The following is a 22,809-nucleotide window of genomic DNA, read 5'->3' as shown; positions in this document are numbered from 1 at the left end:
TCCTTTTTTGCTAAGGCCCGCCTGCTACATTAATGATTTTCATGGGCATCTAAAACTGGCTGTGTCCACAAAACCTCTTTAGAGAGGAAAAGTAAAAGGAAAGCATGCCCAGTTTTTAAATGTGCATACATTGAGAATGTTATGGGCTGCAATTAAACAAGAGCAACATAGCATATAACCATACATTTTCTTTATAATAAGATGTTCAAAGCTTACATTTGGATAGTCTGATCAGTGTTGGGCATGTGAAATGAGTACCTACTTGTCTAAGTGCCAGTCTGAATGTCCAAAATGCAGAACTGGGTAATCCTATTTACCCTACGTGCTCAAGATTTGAAAATTAGGCTTCCTGGGTTCACAAAAAACAGACTTTGCATCCAGATACTCTTGCCCAGATTCATTCAGCAGGACTTTGGCTTCTTCAACAAGAAGTGCAGGAAATGATAATTTACTAGTACCTATCAGGAGGTGCATCTTAGATAACAGGCTCTCATCTACAGAATGAGATGCTTTAATCTCCTTTCTAAGCCTTTTTTCTCTGAGGGGAGAGTGTAGGGAATGCTTTGTGTCTGTTCTGTTTACATCAAAGCTGCATGGCAGATTATTTCCAAGTTTCCTATGGGTGGGGACCCCTGATAAAGCAGAATTCCTTTTCCTAAGAAGGTTCTTGGTTTCTTACCTGACGCATTATAGGACAAATCTCATGGTTGGTGTCAGGGAGATTCAAGTGCTCTTTTGAGTGTGGATTAATCTGAATCCTGATAGTGACCTGCAGATACAGAAAGAAAGAGGGATTTGAAAAGGTTTTGCTATACAGCATATATCATGTCATTAATTGTGCATCCAGTTTTGCTCCTTATTATAGTGTTTGGTTTGGTTTGTTCCATTTCAGGAAGGAGTGGTAACAGAATCTGAGATGCAGTGTGTTGTCCATTGCAAAAACCCTTCTGAGCTGCCGGGAATGTGTTGCCCCACTTGTCCAGGTAAGATTTCCTAGGGATTCTACTCTTCCATCTGTGCTCAATATTTCTAGTTATTAGGATTTGGTAAGTATCCACTATAATGGAGAGATTAGGAAGGAAGTTACTGAAATGTGGACCAGTAAAATAGAATGTATTGAATGACATAAGGAATAGAGTGAATAGATATATATTTTTTTAACACCCATATTGGGACACATTTTTTAATGCTGTGGAGTAGGGGAGGGAGATAGTATAAGAAAGAGTTTAAACAGTTTAAAATGCAGCTTGTCTGGTTTTTCATGTGTGAGGTATTCCAGAGGTTTGGGCAGCTGTGCAGGGTCTGGCTGGGGTTCATGTTTTAGGGATGAATGTATAGAATGCGAATGGAGAGGGGCCAGGAGTCACATGTCACAGCATTGATAGGAAGGGGGTTGTTTTGGGAGTAGGAACATGGGGATTATGTTGAGTGTGCAGGGGATTATTTAGGCCTAACATATGATATGACAAGGCAATAAAGGAAGGAGATAGTTTGGAGGGTTGTTTTGTGGGTAGTTTTGTCATATTAGTTTTTACAGGACTATATAACTAGGAGACCATTGCTGCTCTAGTGGTATAATTGGCTTGGTATGTTTAATTTTTTATTATATCTATCCAAATTTAATGTGGATGAGCACCTTGTTAAAAAAGTGAAATCTTCTGTAAACAGAAGTTGATTAAAATGGGAGTCCTGGCACAATGTGGCACAAACTATCTGCCATGAAAGAAATTTTCTATGTAAATCCATGAAAGCGCTTCCTTCTCCATCCTGGCACCAAACTAACTTTTTAGGGCTCCCAAGGCTTACACAGGTTACTGCACTGCAATGCACATTTTATTGTTGGATGCATATCACTGAAAGGATAAAGTAATTCCTTTCCCCATAATTCTACAGTACGATCATGTAACAAACAAAGTGTCCCGATCTAAGTCACACTTACCCAAAGTCTGCTTTTCAGGTTGTATATTTGAAGGTAGACATTACCATGAAGGAAAGGAATTTCAGCCGGAAGGAAACAAATGCACCAAGTGTTCTTGTATTGTAAGTATCTCTCTCTGATATTGTAACTAACATTACAGTCTTCAAAAGGCATATTATTATTGTCATAACTTGCAAAATATTTATAGGGGAGGCAACACTAATGCACACTCTTCTCTCCTCTTATTGTTGGAGGTCAAGCTTTATTAGAAGATTTCATTACGCAATTGCTTTCTATAGCACTACTTCCATTCCCAAGTTGGCATACTTTTCATGGCTATGTGTAGTTGAGACGGTAGAGCAATGTATTTGGGAACTGGGGATTTGATGGTCCAGATGGGAGGCTGGTTCTGAGTGAGAGCTTTTTGTTTCTTGTTGAGATTGGATTATAGAGAGATAAGACAACCGTAGACAGGATTTTCATATGACATCTATTGGTCAACATCTGTTGTATGTGTCCTACTGATCTTGCATGGGATTTCATATCAGAATCATATGGCAAGGGGCATAAACTTATCCTGTGGGTTATGTTGCTTAATGAAAGGTGGATGGCTAATAAAGTCCTCACCACTATGATTAAAATATGGGGATGGCACCTGTCTTTGCTTGCCTTTTGTAGACCTGACTGTATAATTCTGTTGGTTTTGTGCTGGCACAGCTCTCACCAGTGAACTAACTGGCTCAGCATAAGCCTTCTGAGGGCAAGGAATAATGTATGGTTGTGCTTTTAGCATCCTAGGAATTGTCCCATTACAGAGAAAGTCCTCTGAGAGTGTCCATCTACAGTGTAAAGCCCCAGAATAGAGTTACCTTCAAACTTCCCAAGTTGTAACGACTGTCCTACTATCCCACTGGGTTCCTGGCTGAAATGACTAAACTTTTTTCTAGTTCATCCTTATTGTCCATAGTGTTTATGCAGATAATGCTCCTATATGTTGACTGACATCTTATAAACAGTTAACTTTTATATAGTGCTTTTTATTTGTGGGCCTGAAAGTGGCTTACAAAGGGGGTGAGTGTCATTACCCCATTTAACATGGGGAAAGTAAGGTGTAGAATTTAAGTGGCTTGCCCTGCATCACACAGCAAGTCAGTGTCAGAGAAAGGATTAGAACTTAAGTCTAGAAGCCAGGAGACCCATGTCCAACTGCTCTTCTTGGGGCTAACCCAGAGGGATTTTGATCTTGACGCTTATGAAAGGGCATACTCTGGATCTCGTCCTTGTCTTGCAATTGTGTATATGGAGATTAGCAATTGCATCCTTGTCATGATGAGATTATATACCTCCTTAAGGAGGTTTGGGAACAAATTGATAAATTAAAGAGTAATAAGTCACCAGATGGTACACACCCAAAAGTTCTGAAGGAACTCCAATATGAAATTGCAGAACTACTAAGCGTGGTGTGTAACCGGTTACTTAAATCAGCCTCTGAACCAGATGACTGATGGCTAGCTAATGTAATGCCAATTTTTAAAAAAGGTAATTACAGTCCAGTAAACCTAATGTCAGTACCAGGCAAAATTGGTTGAGACTATAGTGAAGAACAGAGTTATCAGACTTAGATGTACATAATATAATGGGGAAGAGTCAACACTGCTTTTGGAAGGGAAATCATGCTTCACAAATCTATTAGAATTATTTGAGGATGTCATCAAACATGCAGACAAGGTCAATCCAGTGGATATAGTGTGCTTGGACTTTCAGAAAGCCTTTAACAAGGTCCATCACCAAAGGCCCTTACACAAAGTAATCAGTCATGGGATAAGAAAGAAGGACTTCTCATGGATCAGTAACTGGTTAAAAGACAGGAAACAAAGGGTAGGTATAAATGGTCAAATTTCATAGTGGAGAGGGTAAATAGCTGAGTCCCCCAAGGATCTGTACTGGGACCTGTACTGTTCACCGTAGTCATAAATGATCTAGAAAAAGGGATAAAGAGTGAGGTGGCAAAGTTTGCAGATGATACAAAACTACTCAAGATAGTTAAGTCCCAGGCAGACTGCGAAGAGCTACAAAAGGATCTCTTGTGACTGGGCAACAAAATGGCAGATGACAGTCTATGTTGATAAATGCAAAGTAATGCACATTGGGAAACATAATCCCAACTATACATACAAAATGATGGAGTCTCAATTAGCTGTTGCCACTCAAGAAGGAGACCTTGGAATCATCGTGGTTAGCTCTGTAAAAACATCTGCTCAATGTGCAGCAGCAGTCAAAAAAGCTATTAGAATGTTAGGAACTATTAGGAAATGGATAGATAATAAGACACTAAATATCATAATGCCACTATATACATGCATGGTACATACACACCTGGAATACTGTATGCAGTTCTGGTTGCACCATCTCAAAAAAAGGATATAGTAGAACTGGAAAAAGCACAGAGAAGGACAACAAAAATGATTAGTCATATGGAACAGTTTCTCTATGAGGGGAGATTAAAAAGACTAGGACTCTTCATCTTAGAAAAGAGACTATCAAATGGGCATATGATAGATGTCTATGAAATCATGAATGGTGTGGAGAAAGTGAATAAGGAAGTGTTATTTACCCCTTCACATAACACAAGAACTTGGGGTCACCCCAGGAAATTCATAGGCAGGAGGTTTAAAGCAAACATAAAGAAGTACTTTTTCATACAACGCACAGTCAACCTGTGGAATTCATTGCCATGGGATGTTTTGAAGGCCAAAGGTATAACTGAGTTCAAAAAAGAACTAGATAAGTTCATGGAGAATAGGTCCACCAATGGCTATTAGCCAAGATGGTCAGGGATGCAAACCTCATGCTCTGGGTGTCCCTAAACCTTTGATTGCCAGAATCTGGGACTGGATGATTGGGGATGGATCACTCAATAGATTGCCTTTTTCTGTTCATTCCCTCTGAAGCATCTGGCATTGGTCACTGCTGGGAAGACAGGATACTGGGCTAGGATAAGGTCCATCTAGGCTAGTGTCCTCTCTCTGACAGTGGCCTGCACCAGATACTTCAGAAGAAGGTACAAGAGCCCTGCAGCAGGTAGACCTAGGATAATCTGTCCCCCATCTAGGTCTCATTATAGTCTCTAATAATTAGAGGTTGACTTAAACCCTGAAGCATGAGTTTTAATATCCATTACAAAGAAGGGCTGATGTATTTCATTATAACAGCTGCCGATATTTGTGATATCCATACAAAAGTCCAGTCCCTTTTGAATCTTGCACACAGTAACAAGGCAGTGTTCCTTTTGTAACTCATGCTCATTGTTATCTCTCTCACTCCTCCACCCCTTCCCCCTAACTGCTTCTTGCCTATTTTGTTTTCTTCAGAATTTGGGGCCATATTACCTTCTATGTAATTTAAATTGGAGGCGAACAATGGACCAGCTTAAGAACTGTGATAGCAGTTTACTGCCTGTTCTGTGCCCTTTTCCTTTAAAGAAGGGGTTTGTAGTGAATCTCTTATCTGAGTGGTCAGCGGATGTCTTATTTAAGATACCTATCTAGTCATGCGATAGTATGGGAACAGCCTTGTGAGTGATGTGCTGTAACATGTGAGGACTTTATTAGATGAAAGGTATTTCCTCACTCCTAATTAGATTTCTACTGTGAAGTGAGATTGGAACTATTCCACATGGCTTTTGGGGAAGAGGAGTGGAGATAAAGTGAAAAAAAGTTTCTGCAAGGATATTTTTTGTAGTGTTGACAAAGGACTTGTGGATATAAACACCTTGTGACAATCACATTTCAGTGTTAGACGAAACTAGGGACTAAGAACGTAACTTTTTAATGACTTATGGTAGGGGGTCCAGAATATAGATCCATCAGAGCTGGTAGGATAAATGGCCAGGGGATTAAAGTTAACTATTAAAGTTGGGAGAACAAGAATGAGTATTGTCTTCTCTGAATGATGGTCTGCACTCAGTAAATTCATCAAAAGCAGCTATACTGATATTACTTCCAAAAATCTACCTTAAAAATGTTAAGGTTGGAAATGTAAGCACTCCAAAGTTAGGAAAAGTCAGAATTCCTGCACATCTTCACCCAATGAAGTGGTGCAATTCTGTACTGTTTACAACAGAAGACTGCCTGTTGAATATGGCTGAGCCCAAAAAGCATAAGAGAGGATAATTATGACTTGTTTGTTTATTTATTTATTTATGTGAATTTAGTGCCTGAGAATAGTGCCAGATTGAGTGCACTGGAGACCGAAGTGTCCTTTTAATCTGTAGAAAATATACAGAGTAGGCAGCGGCTGAGCAATCTTCTTCACACTGCTATGCCCATGTTTCTTAATTCTGAACTAGACAGAATCCATTTCCATGGGTGTATAGGTAGTTCAGTCTCCAAGGATATTCAATCCTTATCCTCTCTGCTGAGCTCACTAATAAGGCTCCCCACTTAGCCCGATTTGTGGTGTTAGCTATTCTCTACTTGAAATTGGACCGAAACCTCCAGATAGGTTCCATCATACATTGGTGTATGGGGGAGTGAGATACCTGATGACCTGGTGAGTATATGGAGGAGCAGCGGGGCTGGGGGGTGGTGGTGAAGGAGCAAAGCAGGGAGAGGGCAGGGAGATGGGGAGCATGTAAAGGGCCGATGGGTGGACAGCAGAGGCGACACGTAACCAGCTGGCGTCTGCCCGCACTCACCAGCCGCTACAGTGCGCAGCATGCAGCCAGTGCCAGCTGGAAACGGGACAGGGGGGCAGGCTCCTTCTGGCCGAGAGCTGGCATGCAGTGGGGGATGCGCTGATTAACCAACAGGGGGGAGTGGCCTGGCCCCATGCACTGCAGTTCTGCCCCGCCACGCCACCAGCCTTGCACCCCCTCCCGCATCGTCGGCTACTGGACCCCCACTGCTGGTGGGTGGATGGCTGGTGAGCAGGGATCCGGCCAGCAGCAGGACCCACCAGTACTGATGGGGGGGGGGGGAAGAGACAGAAAATATGGGACAATTTGCCCATTTTTAAGAAAAGTAGGGACACCTGTAGAAGGGCTTAAATACGGGACTCTCCCTTTAAAAACAGGACATCTGGTCACCCTAATACTTGAACTTCGTGGCCTAATATGATTATCACAGGACAAGACAACAACAACTACCATCAGATTCATTTCACATGGGTCACTAAGCAACTACTAGCTAATAACTTTTGGGTTGTTGTTGAATCAGTCTGTATTCATAGTGCTGACATGGAGATGAAAGACTCTGTATTCTATTACCGCTTCACTGAGCTATCTAGTCCTTAGGGTGACTCATGTTTTTTGCTGAAAATGAAAATGTATCACCACTCTATTGCCTGTCAGGAGTGAGCTGGCTTGAAGTGACTCACTTTCTTTGGGGAAAAAAGTGATCAGGATAATGTGGATCTCTTCTCACATAGACTGAAACCCAGCTGTTGTACTGTAATTCATCTGTCTAGCATTAGTCTTCATTTCTTGATTTAGGCCAGTGGAGTGTTTTGGAGAAGACTTGGAGATTGTCCCCCTCAGTGAGCACCTATTTAAGTGAAGGACTGGTGACTGTAATCTGTTATTTCTCAGGTACTACTTCTACAAGACTGAGAGAGTGAGTTCCTGCTCACATACTGAAAAAAAGTTGGCTTACATGTTTGTTTTCTTACAGCCTATATTAAAATAGTCAGACTCTAATTATCTTAAGTGTCTTTTCTTTTGAAGTAGCAGGTTTTTTTTAAGCGGGGGCGGGGGAAGGCTTGGCAAGAAAGTGACTCTGTGTGAGAAACTTCTCCATGGTTACCATTATCTTTAAATAGTAGTTTTCCAAACTCATAACTAGGTCCTTTTGATTGCAGAAGCACTCATATACCAGTGTTACCCAGACTCTAGGCTTTGTGAGCTCTGGCATGTGAGGTATGTGGAGGTATGAGGTACCACCATGCTGAGAGAAGCAAGAGCTATTGAGTAGCGACAGATGAGGACCAGTTTTACATGAAATGTCCTGCTGGGGGAGAGGGAGAGAGGTAATAGGTTACCCCATAAGGAAAACAACTGGAGGCTGAATTACTGCATTGTTGGGATGGCTGAGTGTTGTACTATATCTGAACTGGGAGGAATGGGGAATAGGTATCTTCTATGGAATTCACAGGGAAGCAGTTACTGATGTTGGTCTTCCAAAAACATATTTGCCATTTGTTTCCATGCAGCTAAGTTTCACACAGGCAATACCCACCTGCTAAGTCAGTCTTCTGAAGTGATTAGAAACAAATGAAGTTTGACTGTGTTAAATTACTTAAACTGGGGCACATGAAATTGGAGCCTATAAGGAACAGAATTTAAAAGTGGCCCGAACCCCAACCTCATTTGTGCATGTGTAAATTTTTCACGCTATTTTTACCAGTTTGCAGAATTAATATGTAGAAAACTAATTTGCTCCTGATTTGCATGTGCATATGTGAGTCTGTGCAGGAAATGTGTGACATTTATGCGCATGAAATGCTAGTGTGCAAAAATGGTGTGAAGAAAGTTGTGCACAAAGAAATGGAAGTTGCACTGAGAAAATTTGGTTCTAAACCAATTAGTAGGCCACATATATTAACATTTTAGACATCTACAGTCAGTTAATAACTGATTTATAAAGTGCCAGGATACCATAATGGTTTGATTTTACAAATATTGAGAGCTACCGAAAAGTGATTCTTTTCCCACAAGAACTGAACTTGGAGGACAGGGGATTCTAAGAATTTGCAGACATTTTTTTTTTAAATCCCTATAGCTGACAACTGAAGGGGGCACAAACTGTTCATAACTCCACCTTTCAACTAACCCCCAATTTGGTGGGAGCAGTTTCAGATGTCCACCATATTGTTGTTGTTGTTGTGCCTAAGACCATTGCTGACTGTTCCATTCATTGGGTGTGCTCTGATGCAGCTCCAAATTGTGTGGATCTTTTGATGTATGGGGACAGAGAGCTTAGTGCAGAAATGGGACAGTGACCAGTTGGGTTTTTGGTAAGAGTAGAGTATTCACTTTCCATCCATCAGAAATGTAAGTATAAAAAAGATTTATATAGAAAAATGAGAATGGAGAACAATTAGCACTAATACCCGAGATTCTAAGGGATTTGCAGGGGAGGGAGGCCTTACTAGGATGTAGGGACAGCGTGAGTCACTCAAGGGCTGTTTTGGACCTTATGTAGCTATGTAGATACACACTTGCAAGTTTATTTTTCTAGATAGCTTCATTAGGGACCCAGTCCTGAGAGCTGCCTCTAATGGCTGAAACGCTCTGAATGTAGAGCAACCTGCAAGGTGAAGGGTTTAGTGTGCACTGTAATCAGCAAAACAAAAAATGCCCTCCCCCCTGCTCCCCAAACCCCCTCAAACAGTGAGCAGGAGACTTTCCCCTTGTTTATACATTATTTGTTTATTCAATAAATTTTCTTCAAACTTAGAAAAATATGCATTCCTCCCTGAAGACTCCCTAGTGTATGTGCCAAGTCTGAAATTTTAAATCCATTAAATTTTGGATATATCCAAGTACAAAAAAATGTTTGAACAATCTTTTCTTTAAAAACAAAATGGCTGGAAAAATACTGATATATATATTTTTTTCATGTTTTAGTATCTGTTTAGCCATTCAGACTGCCCTCAAAAATTCAGTGGGGTCTGAGAACAAGTCTGAGAACTTTTAGTCCAAAAGGAATCTTTGGAGAAAAGTTAAAAACCAAAAAAATAAGTCCATAGAGTAAAAATACAAGCAAAATAAACTACAATTTATTTGAAACACAATTAAACACTTTAATAATAATGCATAGAATCATAGAAATGTAGGGCTGGAAGGGACCTCAAGACCTCCCTAAGTCCAGCCCCCTGGGCTGAGGCAGGACCGAATAAATCTGCTACTTAGGCCATCCCTGACTGGTGTTTAGCCAACTTGTTGTTAGAAACCTGCAATGATGGGGATTCCACTACCTCCTTTAGAAGCATATTCCAGAATTTAACTACCTTTATAGTTATGCAGTTTTTGCTAATATCTAACCTAAATCTCCCTTGATGCAGATTAAGCCCAATACTTGTCTATCTCCAGTGTACATGGTGGACAATTGATCATCATCCTCTTCATAACAGTCCTTAATGTATTTGAAGACTGTTATCAGGTCCCCATTCAAGCTTCTTTTCTCAAGACTAAACATGCTTTATAACTTTTTCTCATAGTTCAGGTTTTCTAAGGTTTTTATCATTTTGGTAGCTGTCCTCTGGACTGCTCTCCAGCTTATCCATATCTTTCCTAAAGTGTGGCACCCTAATTGGACATAGTACTCCAGCTGAGGCCTCACCAGTGCAGAGTAGGGCAGGACAACTACATCCCATATCTTACATACAACAGTCCTGTCAATATACCCCAGAATATGAGCTTTTTTTGCAGCTGCATCACTTTGTTGACTGATATTCAATTTCTGATCCACTATAATCCCCAAATCCTTTTTGGCAGTACTACCACCTTGACGAATATTCCCCATGTTGTAGCTGTGAATTTGATTGGTTTTTCCTAAGTGAAGTACTTTGCACTTGGCTTTATTGAATTTCATATGTTGAATTTAGACCAATTATCCAATTTGTCAAGGTCATTTTAAATACTAATCCTTGCCTCCAAAGTGTTTGCCTCCCTCCTAGCTTGGTGTCACCTGCAAATTTTATAAGCATACTCTCCACTCCATTATCCAAGTCCTGAATGAAAATATTGAATCGTACTGGACTCAGGACTAACTAATCCCTATGACATTCCCACCCCTAGATATGCCTCCCAGTTTGACAGTGAACCACTGATAACTACTCTTTGAGTGTGGTCTTTCACCCAGTTGTGCACCTGCCTTATAGTAATTTCGTCTAGACCACATTTCCCTAGTTTTTTTTATGAGAATGTCATATGGGATTATCAAAAACCTTACTAAAATCAAGATCTATTACATCTACTGCTTCTCTCCTATCCACTAGGCCAGTAACCCTATAAAAGAAAGAAATTAGGTTGGTTAGGTATGATTGTTCTTGACACATCCCTGTTGTCTTTTCTTTATAACCCTATTATCTCTAAGTGCTTACAGATTGATTGTTAATAATTTGTTCCACTGTCTTTAGACATATTGAATTTAGGCTGACTGGTCTAATTCCCTGGGTCCTCTTTGTTTCTCTTTTTAAAAGATAGGTACTGTGTTTTACCTGTCTCCAGTCCTATGGGACCTCACCCATTTTTGATGAGTTCTCAAAGATAATTGCAAAACATTCTGAGATTACTTGGGCTAGTTCCTTAAGTACCCTTGGATGACTTTCATCAGGCTCTGCTGACTTAAATACATCTAATTTAGCTAAATATTCTTTAACCTGTTCTTTCCCTATTTTGGTTTGTATTTCTTCCTTCTTGTTAATATTGTGTTGAGTATCTGGTAACCATTAACTTTTTTTATTGAAGACTGAAGCAAAATAGGCATTACACACTTCAGCCTTCTTGATGTCATCAGTTATTAGCTCTCCTTCCCTGCTAAGTAAAGTACCGACACTTTACTTTGTCTTTCCCTTGTTCCTAATGTATTTTTAAAAAGTTATCTTATTGCCTTTTATGTTTCTTGTTAGGTGTAACCTTAGCCTTTCTGATTTTTGTCCCTACATGCTTTTGCTATTCTTCTGTATTCCTCCTTAGCAATTTGTCCATGTTTCCATTTTTTTGTAGGATTCCTTTTTAATTTTCATGTCATTAAAGAGCTCCTGATGGAGCCAGATTGGTCTCTTACTAGTCTTCCTCTCTTTCCTTTGCATCAGGATAGTTTGCAGTTGTGCCTTTTAATATTATCTCCTTGAGAAACTACCCACTCTCCTGAACACCTTTATCCTTTAGATTTTCTTACCTACTGGTTCTCTGAGTTTGTTGAAGTCATAGAATCACAGAATATCTGAGTTGGAAGGGACCTCAGGAGGTCATCTAGTCCAACCCCCTGCTCAAAGAAGGACCAACTCCCAATTAAATCATAAGTCCATTACTTTATTCTGCTGCTCACTCCTTTCTTTTCTTAGAATCATGAAGTCTACCATTTCATGTTCACTTTCACCCAAATTGCCTTCCACTTTCAGATTCACAACCAATTCCTCCCTGTTGGTCAGAATAAGTCTGAAATGGTGTCCCCCTCATTACTCCCTCCAGATTCTGAAACAAAAAGTTATTCCCAATACATTCCAAAGACTTATTGGAAATTTTGTGTTTTGCTGTATTACTTTTCCAACAGATGTCTGAATAGTTAAACTCCCCTCCCTTATTACCAGGTCTTGTGTTTTGGATATTTCTGTTGTTTGGTCAAGAAATGCCTCATCCACCTACTAGTTCTGATTTGGTGGTCAATAGTAGACCCCCTACAATGATATCACCCCTATTTTCCCCCTTTTATCTTTATTCAGAGGCCTTCATCTGGTCTTCCTCTCACCTCCTTCAGGACCTCAGAACAAGTGTTTTCTTGATATATAATGCAACGCATACTCCCTTTTTCCCCAAACAAGCTATCCCCCTCTATACCAATATGCTGGTCATGAGATTTATCCCAACAAGTCTCTCTGATGCCAGTCAAGTCATAATTTAGGTTAAGTACTAACACTTCGTGTTCTTCCTATTTATTCTGAATACTCCTCGCATTTGTATATTGACAGCTAAGATGTGGAGTAGATTCTCCCAATCATTTCATTCTTGTTGCTCCTGTGAGCCTATTGTAATTTTCCATTTCTTCCCCAACATTAATAGTTTGTTTTAGATCACCTTGTTTTTATGCTTACCTGTGGGCTTTTGTCACCTGCCCCCTTTGAAGCTAGTTTAAAGTCCTTCTCACTAGGGTGGTAAGTTGGTGCATGAAGATGTTCTTCCCCTTCTTGGATGTGTGGACCCCCTCTCTTCTCATTAATCATCTTTCCCACAGCAGCATCACATGGCCAAGGAAGCCGAATCCCTCCTATCAAAACCACCTGCACAACTATGCATATATTTCCAGGATGCATCTCTCTGCCTGTGACCTTATGCTCTACTTGTGCACCCCTGACTCCTCCACCCTCACTCTCAGAGCCCTGTAGATGCTACTGATCTGTGCAGAATCAGACCAGGCAGCATCATTAGTCTGTAACTAGACATAAAGTGCCAGCATTTAAAAAAATGCTGAATGTGTGACTGCTGGTAAAGGGTTAGGTATGAGAAACAAGTGATTAATTATTATTACCCCAAATTGTGGTTAATTAAAAGGTGATCAGCAGTTCCCTCCTGCTTTGCACTGAACCATCTTTGTCCTCATCGCTTCCATTAAGAATTTCCCAGTCTCATCTGCCACTAAGTGGGGGAGAAATGCGTTTTTCAGGACACCAAAGCTATTCACTTATCTGGAACAAATTTGGTGAATACTTTTGGCAAATAAAACTTTTGGAAATGTTGAAACATTGCGTTTTGGCATTTTCAAAATGAAATCTCAGAATGGTTCATTTTGAAAATGTCATTTCAGATTGACATTTTGTTAAGAAAAAGTTGTTTTGAAACTCCATTTGAAATATTTATTCAACCCAAACAATATTTTTTTGTTTTGTTTTGACAGAAAAAAAAAGAAAAATTGTTACAAAGTGAAACTAACCAATTTTTTTTTTTAGATATTTCAGTTTGGCCGCCAAATCAGAAAATCAGTTGTTTGCTCAGCTCTGTCTGTCGCTACAGCTGAGTCATCTGCCATGTTTGTTTTTTCAGGAAGGTGTGTAAGAAAGTAGTTTTACTCCCATCTTTCATAGTGCCTCTCTCACAACTTTATCCATGGCCATTTATAAACTGGATTACACTCTGGCTATCTTTTACAGAGTGCTCTTTCCCATGTACTTATGGCCTACTTGGTTTTGATGAAGGCTTGTTCTCCACTCTTGTTTACCTTCACAATGGGACAGCCATTGACAATGTGAATCACTGCATCTTCCTGGACCACATATAAGCATATTTGATTCAGCTCCTACCCAAACAAATCTTTTTGGCTCTATGGACTTTATTCTCCTTTGTACTAAGGCCCATTTACGTTGCTCCAGTAGTGTAATTTTCATGAAGTGGGTGTGTTTTTTCCAGTAGGGTCCCTCAGGGACTGGTTCTTGGCCCTATGCTAGTTAACATTGTTATCAGTGACCTGGAAGAAACCATAAAATCATCATTGATAAAGTTTTCAGATGACATTCACAAATTGGGACAGTGGTAAATAATGAAGCAACAGGTCACTGACTCAGAGTGGTCCAGTGGGATGACATGGGAGAAAGCCCGGAGGACTTTGAGGGAGAAGCTGAGTGGTGGACAGCAAAGGCTGGGTACACTGGTAAAGTAAAGGCAGTGGATTGGAGCACCAGCTTTGTCCTCTTGCTATTGTGAGAAGAGCATTCGTCTTTTCAGTTCCTGCCTTGTTGTATTGTATTTTTCTGCCTCAAAGCTATCACAAATCTCATCTGAAAAAAACATTTCTCCCTTGCCTACACCTCATAATTTCTGTCTCACTCTGCATTGATCTTGATTTTAGCTTTGGCCCTATCTACATTGAGAGAATTCATGCTGGTGTAACTATATTGGCAATAAGAACAGGAGTACTTGTGGCACTTAGAGACTAAAAAATTTATTAGAGCATAAGCTTTCGCGGGCTACAGCCTACTTCATCGGATGCATAGAATGGAACATATAGTAAGAAGATATATATATATATATACAGAGAAGGTGGAAGTTGCCATACAAACTGTAAGAGGCTGTAATAGATACAGACTAACACGGCTGCTACTCTGAAACCTGCCATTATATTGGCAACGTGTCTAAAGCAGATACACTGCAGTGACACAAAGTGGTGCCGACACCAGAGCCGTTTTCTTCAGCATGTTACCAGATAAATCAGCACAGCTGTCAGCCCTGCTTCGTGGTAGCACACCTCCTTTAGTGGTTTGAAGCAGATGTATCAATGTTGATATAGTTACATGACTGTAAATTTCCTTCATGTAGACAGGACCTCAGCAACCATGTTGTTTAACTTGCTGCAGCATTGTGGGCTATGGCTTGCATGAGAGACACTACACAGAATGCAGTTTTATGGGGTTTAAAAACTGAGATATAAGTGACCTTTGCTTGTTCATTTCATTTAAACCTCTGAAGGATGCTATAGACAAAATGAGTACACAGGGGAAGATACTTTTATGTTCTTAAAGTTTATTAACTGAATGCCACTTGAAAATTTAGGGTATGTCTACACTTAAAACACCACAGAAGTGCAGCTGCAGCACTTCAATGTAGATATTTCCTATTCCAGTGGGAGGGCTTCTACTATTGGTGTAGGCAGTCTACCGCCCTGAGAGGTGGTAGCTAGGTCAATGGAAGAATTCTTCCATCGACGTAGCAATGACTATGCAGGGACTTAGGTCGGCTTAACACTACCACTCAGGGGTGTGGATTTTTTGCACCCCTGACCAACATAGTTAAACTGACCTAATTTTCTGTGTAGCCCAGGCCTTACATGATGATGCTAAAGGGCAACAAGTCCTATGGGCAGATCCTCAGTAGGTGTAAGCTGTCGAAGCTCCCTCAGCTTCAACAGAGCCAACAATTTATGCCACCTGAGAATCTGCCCAGTCGTTTGTAAAACTTCCGAATTAACAAGCCAGAATTGATTGCTCTGATTGAAAAAGAAGAATTAAGTACACAAAGTTTTGGCCATAAAAGTGGGCTGTTAATAGGCTGCCTGTGATGAAGAGGATGCTTTTCATTGGCTTCCCTGAAGACGGCAAACACCTTTGCTGTAACTTCTGAGACAGTGTAAAAAGCTGTCTCCCAGAGAAAACAAAGCAGAAAGGGGGGGGGGGCATGCAAGTGAGGAAACCATGGGACCTGGTTAAAAAACAAACAAACAAACAAAATAAGACCCTGAAGCCAGCAGGGGATGGAAGGCGGGCCTTAGATGTGTCCAAAAATCGTAATGAGTTTATATTTGGCTGCAGTAGCACTTTTAATAAATTGCTTTAAATTGAATGTGTATGACATCTCAGGGGACAACTTGTTTGTAAAATTGATTTAGGTCTAAAAGATTCCCACAAGTTGTGGTAGGAAGTCATAAAAGCAACAGCTTGTCAATTATCAGAGCATTTGTTTGCAAAACATTTTATAAAGAGTCCAAGAGCCACTTGGCTGGTATTATACTGCGGTTCGGATACATTTTAAGATTCACATCTAGCTATTTGTTTTTTGCTTTTTAATGGCAAAAGCACTGTGCGAGCCACTCTACACTGTGCTAGACACTCTCCTTCCCCTCATGAAAAGTACGGTAGAAGCTCAGAGTTACGAACGCTAGAATTACGAACTGACCAGTCAACCACACACATCATTTGGAACTGGAAGTGCACAATCAGGCAGCAGCAGAGACCCCAGGGAAAAAAAAAAAAGCAAATACAACACAGTACTATACCGTACTATATGAAAACTACTAAAAAAAGGGAAAGCAGCATTTTTTTTCCGCATAGTAAAGTTTCGAAGCTGTATTAAGTCAATGTTCAGTTGTAAACTTTTGAAAGAATAACCATAATGTTTTGTTCAGCATTACGAACATTTCAGAGTTATGAACAGCCTCCATTCCCGAGATGTTCGAAACTCAGAGGTTCTATTATATGAGAGGGAGAGACCCTGAAGTGTAAGAGTGCTTGTTTCGTTGTCTGTTGCCATTGTGATTGAAACTGAATTTGTATTTCTTGAATCATAGAATCATAGAATATCAGGGTTGGAAGGGACCTCAGGAGGTCATCCAGTCCAACCCCCTGCTCAAAGCAGGACCAATCCCCAACTAAATCATCCCAGCCAGGGCTTTGTCAAGCCTGACCTTAAAAATATCTAAGGAAGGAGATTCCACCACCTCCTTAGGTAACGCATTCCAGTGTTTCACCACCCTCCACTGAAAAAGTTTTTCCTAATATCCAACCGAAACCTCCCCCACTGCAACTTGAGAACATTACTCCTTGTTCTGTCGTCTGCTACCACTGAGAACAGTCTAGATCCATCCTCTTGGGAACCCCCTTTCAGGTAGTTGAAAGCAGCTATCAAATCCCCCCTCATTCTTCTCTTCCGCAGACTAAACAATCCCAGTTCCCTCAGCTTCCCCTTATAAGTCATGTGTTCCAGTCCCCTAATCATTTTTGTTGCCCTCTGCTGGACGTTTTCCAATTTTTCCACATCCTTCTTGTAGTGTGGGGCCCAAAACTGGACACAGTACTCCAGATGAGGCCTCACCAATGTTGAATAGAGGGGAACGATCACGTCCCTCGATCTGCTGGCAATGCCCCTACTTATACAGCCCAAAATGCCATTGACCTTCTTGGCAACAAGGGCACACTGTTGACTCATATCCAGCTTCTCGTCCACTGTAACCCCAGGTCCTTTTCTGCAGAACTGCTGCCGAGCCATTCGGTCACTAGTCTGTAGCGGTGCATGGGATTCTTCCATCCTAAGTGCAGAACTCTGCACTTGTCCTTGTTGAACCTCATCAGATTTCTTTTGGCCCAATCCTCTAATTTGTCTAGGTCCCTCTGTATCCTATCCCTACCCTCCAGCATATCTACCTCTCCTCCCAGTTTAGTGTCATCTGCAAATTTGCTGAGGGTGCAATCCACACCATCCTCCAGATCAGTTATGAAGATATTGAACAAAACCGGCCCCAGGACCGACCCTTGGGGCACTCCACTTGATACCGGCTGCCAACTAGACATGGAGCCATTGATCACTACCCATTGAGCCTGACAATCTAGCCAACTTTCTATCCACCTTATAGTCCATTCATCCAGCCCATACTTCTTTAACTTGCTGGCAAGAATACTGTGGGAGACCGTGTCAAAAGCTTTGCTAAAGTCAAGGAACAACACTTCCACCATTTTCCCCTCATCCACAGAGCCAGTTATCTCATCATAGAAGGCAATTAGATTAGTCAGGCATGACTTGCCCTTGGTGAATCCATGCTGACTGTTCCTGATCACTTTCCTCTCCTCTAAGTGCTTCAGAATTGATTCCTTGAGGACCTGCTCCATGATTTTTCCAGGGACTGAGATGAGGCTGACTGGCCTGTAGTTCCCCGGATCCTCCTCCTTCCCTTTTTTAAAGATGGGCACTACATTAGCCTTTTTCCAGTCGTCCGGGACTTCCCCCCGATTGCCGTGAGTTTTCAAAGATAATGGCCAATGGCTCTGCAATCACATCCGCCAACTCCTTTAGCACTCTCGGATGCAGCGCATCCGGCCCCATGGACTTGTGCTTGTCCAGCTTTTCTAAATAGTCCCGAACCACTTCTTTCTCCATAGAGGGCTGGTCACCTCCTCCCCGTGCTGTGCTGCCCAGTGCAGTAGTCTGGGAGCTGACCTTGTTCATGAAGACAGAGGCAAAAAAAGCACTGAGTACATTAGCTTTTTCCACATCCTCTGTCACTAGATTGCCTCCCTCATTCAGTAAGGGGCCCACACTTTCCTTGACTTTCTTCTTGTTGCTAACTTACCTGAAGAAACCCTTCTTGTTACTCTTAACATCTCTTGCTAGCTGCAACTCCAGGTGTGATTTGGCCTTCCTGATTTCACTCCTGCATGCCTGAGCAATATTTTTATACTCTTCCCTGGTCATTTGTCCAATCTTCCACTTCTTGTAAGCTTCTTTTCCTCCACTGAGCCCTGTGATCATAAACGGATCGGGAGTAGTTAATAATTTGAAACTGGTACACATCACTTCTGAATTGCGCCATGACATTTTAATAGCAGATATTGCTACTAAATTGAACTTTCATATATGAACTAAATTCACTATATAGTTCATATCTGATTTCTTTTGATCTACACAGATTAGAAAATTTTAAAGATTAGAGGAAATACACTGTTGTTTGGGGTGTTTTGATTTTGTTTTCACTAAGGCTGATCTTTCTAGTGCTTCATATTTATTTTTAAAGCATATTTGAGTAAATGTAGGCATTGAAAATGTTCAGATTTAAAGTCTTTTGTATGAGACATAAAATGCAACTTGTCCACTTGTAATAATTAAAATTCCCATATATAAGAACGCATGTTATGCTCTAATGTCAGGGCCAAATTCCATCTTGTCATTACATTCTAGCTACTTAAATTCACATTGTAGTTTAAATTGGATACTACTTTTATTCTTTAATTTTCAGTCTTATGAGTGTTGTGTGCTGTTAAATTACTGCTGTGTTCCAACCTTGACATAGCTGAATGTTAGTCTAATCTATGCTAATAAAGCACTTTGAGATCCATGGACATTTTTTTTATGCTAACGCATTTATTCCTGATTTTCAATGCCTCTTTTAATGATGGGAGTCAATAAGTATTTGGGAGCTCAGTGGAGGAAAATAGTGTAAAATTAATGTGCCGGAAGATAAAGGTTGTTTGCAACATGCTATAACTTTGACACGTAACTGATCCTACCAGTCTGGCTGAGAGAGAAGCAGACAGAATTATTCAATAACTAATGAAATAGGTAAGAAAACAGAGAAGAAAAAAATGGCTTCAGTACTTGACAATAATTTGATCTTTCCTCTTTGCACCTATCTTGAGTAAAGCTTGGCTGCCAGCTAACCTAGCACAACACATTTGGCATTGAACTATTCTTGCAGTTCACTGTAGGTGTATGTGTCTGAAGGCAAGATATAGGAGCTCACAAGTTACTTGGTGCATGGCTTCCATCATCTTACTTCCTTTATTTGTTTCTCTTACTTTTCTCCTGTTCTATCTTCCCCACTCTGAGTTCCATGGCCACATTACTGTTGTTGCTTTTTCACATCACCGTTTAGCTCATAATTAGGTATATTGTCCATGGTTATGAAAGTTCAAGATACAGTACTGGGATTTTGTCACAACTCTCATCCAATGAAATGTCAATGACAAAAAGTTCAGTTGTTTTCAAGGCGTTCTAGATTCAATTCTTCTACATTTATTGTATTGTCGTCTCTGATTTTATCCAACATTAGGTTTTGAGCTGGTTGGAACATGTTTGTTTTTTCTGGCGAACAAAAAAAATATATACAAAATCACTTTCATAGAAATTTTCAGAGGAAAATTTTGACTTATTGAAAAAACAAACAGGTTTTGGTTGTCTGCTGGAAACTTTTATGCAATGTTGAAATTTTTTTACTTTTTCACAAAAACAGTGTCACAAACCCAATTATTCAAATAAACTTTCAACCAGCCCTAGTTAGGTGTCAAAATTAATGTTCCAGAACTAGAGAAAGGGCTGAGTTCTAATTTCAAGCAGGTTCAGATCTCATATTTCAGTTTGCACCCATATTTACCCAGAATAGGCAGGGTTTGGGTTTTTTTTCCCTCCAGAGTATAACACCTGGAAATTTGCTGTGAGCAGGATGAAGTTTAAAATGCCCTTTTCAATAACATTTTTTCACTGGAAAAAAAATGGGGGCTAGTCTAAAATCTTAACATCGAATAATTATGATAATACAATTCTTTTTATGAGCTTCATTCCCCCACCAGAGCATTCAGGGTGCTGCACTGCAATTTAAAAACAAAGCAATCTATAATCAAAATAACCAAATCCAAATAGTATGAAGAATTAGTGTCCATCAGCACTTTGGCCCCAGACTGCACAGTGTAATTCTCCTTCTCCTGAATAGCAATTAATCCTAACAATCCTAATGTAGCAATTGCTGATGCACTATTTCTCTCAGCAACCAGCCAATGGTCTCTCCTGAAGGCAACTCTTAACTCCCTTGGACTTTTTGCACAGTTCTGTGCCCGTAGGCTTCCTTAGATTTACATCAAGGCAAGGGTGTGTATGTGTTTGTCCTTGTGTTCAGCAGACTTCAGTCGTGATAGCCTACAAGTACAATACATTGGTTAGTCTCTCCTGTAATGTCTGTTTTTGACCATGAATCTGTTTCTATCACGTCAAACATTTTGTGAAATAGCTGAATGTGAACAAGAACCATAAATTTTGGCACCTGGAGGAAACCAAGCCAGCAAGACATTTTCTTTCACTTTGTTGTTACATTCCTGGCGGTCAGCTATAGGATTACTGCCTTCTGAAGTGCAGGGAGTGGAATTGTCCCACTAGTTTTACATAGTGTTCAGATGGGCATTACCTGAAGTTTCAGCAGTTGATTCCTTTGACAGGGGGTAGGCAGTGATATTGAATACTGAGGTAGTGAGTGTAGCAAAGATTAAAATACTGAACAGTTATACTCCTGAGTCTTCATAATAACAGTGAAGTCAAAGGATAAAACTTGCTTGGGAGAAGCTATAGGAGAACAATAAGCCAGATATGGTATCAAGTGTTTAATATTTCCGTGAGATGACTGCTTGTTTTGGCAGCATTTTCCACTGATATTGTGGCAAATTAGGGTATTTATAATATGTATATTGACTAGAAAGGCACATCAAGTTTGCATAATGTATGGTTAGGTACGTATTTCTACGTATCTTATTTTATCAAACTGCTGTCCCTAGAAGTCAGTTTCTGTGAAATCCTCTAAGGGTACGTCTACACTTCAGGATTCTTTCGGCAACATGTACTGCGTGTACATGCATAGCCTCCCCCTGGCACAGGTATAAACAGCAGTGGAGACTGTGAGGCATGGATTAAGCCAGTCAGAGTAAAGGTATGCCTGAAGGGTGCAGGTGTGTACCTGGAGTACATACTCTATGTGTTCTCTACTGGCCCAAGATGAGCCTCCCCTCTATATTGCTATTTTTAGCAGTGTAGTGTCCCGCTGCAAGAGTCCTTTCCGGTACAGGGAAAAGTTTCAGTGGGCAGGGAGGGGGAGGGATAGCAGGGAAGCTCCTCCGCACGGAAATGCTCACACAGTGGGGAAAGGCTGAGCCTTTCCCCCGCTGCATCCACGCGGCCTTAGTGGGGGAAAGGCTGTGGCAGTGGGAGCAGCTGAAATCTTTCCCTTCTGCTTTCTCTTTGCCATATAGCTATGCACTGCAGTGTGTATGTGGTTTGCTTTTCAGTGCTGCGGTCTGTAGTGTGGACACAACCTACAACATTGTTCCCTCAGACTAGAAGTTTTAGGGAAAGAGACAATGGTGGACACATTTCTGTTCCCAAACTGAACGGGGATTCTGCTTGTCTGCTCTCTTTCATTGCTCTGATGACATGTGAGGAGCAGTTGGGTGTGTATGCTGCAACAAAATTTCCACCAATATTTGTTCAAACTTCTACATGAATTTTCTTTTACTGCATTTGCTTCCTATGAATATTTTAGTGACCAAGTTTACTGGCTGTAATGTTTACTGAAACAGCAAGTTTTAAGTAAATATTGAAAAATATTTGCCAAGCACATTTCAAATTAACAATCATTTTTATTCACATAGGATGCCTGATCCTAGGGATGACCATTGCCAAATCAGAACACAGAAGAATAATATGTAATGTACCAAGTGTGTCCAGTGAAAACAGCTCAAATTTTGCCTCTCAAACACTGGCAATAAATCTGCTTGTGAATAAGCTACAAACCAAGAATGAATTAAACAAGTGATTTTTGTAGAGTGGATACATTTGAGTAAATCACACCCTTTCACAATTTATGAGCAATAATGGCCAAATTTATAAAGCATGCATTCACGAAGAATTATATTCCTGGTTCTAGTTGTATCAGAGATAGCATCAGACTCCAGCCTCTCTCTCCAACCTGGGAGCAAAAATAAGATTTGGAAAGTATCTATTCATTCTAGAATAACATTTAAAATGTAAATAAGCAACTACCCTCTCATCAAATATCCACAGTTCAAAAGTGTTTGGATAAAAAATTTAATTTTTATATGTGGTCCTCTTTACAAACATCTAAAATTAATAGTAAAGTAATCCCAAATCAAAAAAT

At 40.4% G+C, this 22,809-nt stretch overlaps 1 protein-coding gene across 1 annotated transcript in view; it reads left to right on the top strand.

Moving 5' to 3' along the window:
- The window catches only part of BMPER (BMP binding endothelial regulator), a 192,391-nt gene that overhangs the window by 41,174 nt on the left and 128,408 nt on the right, over positions 1-22,809 (top strand). Inside the window, exons 5-6 of the mRNA XM_007064353.4 lie at positions 893-983; positions 1,958-2,040. Coding sequence (XP_007064415.2) covers positions 893-983; positions 1,958-2,040 — 174 coding nt within the window. The remainder of the gene's footprint in view (positions 1-892; positions 984-1,957; positions 2,041-22,809) is intronic.

This window comes from Chelonia mydas, chromosome 2 (assembly GCF_015237465.2).
Source record: "Chelonia mydas isolate rCheMyd1 chromosome 2, rCheMyd1.pri.v2, whole genome shotgun sequence".
NCBI lineage: Eukaryota > Metazoa > Chordata > Testudines > Cheloniidae > Chelonia > Chelonia mydas.
Note: the sequence above shows the minus strand (reverse complement) of the source record. Positions and strands in the feature narration are given on the sequence as shown.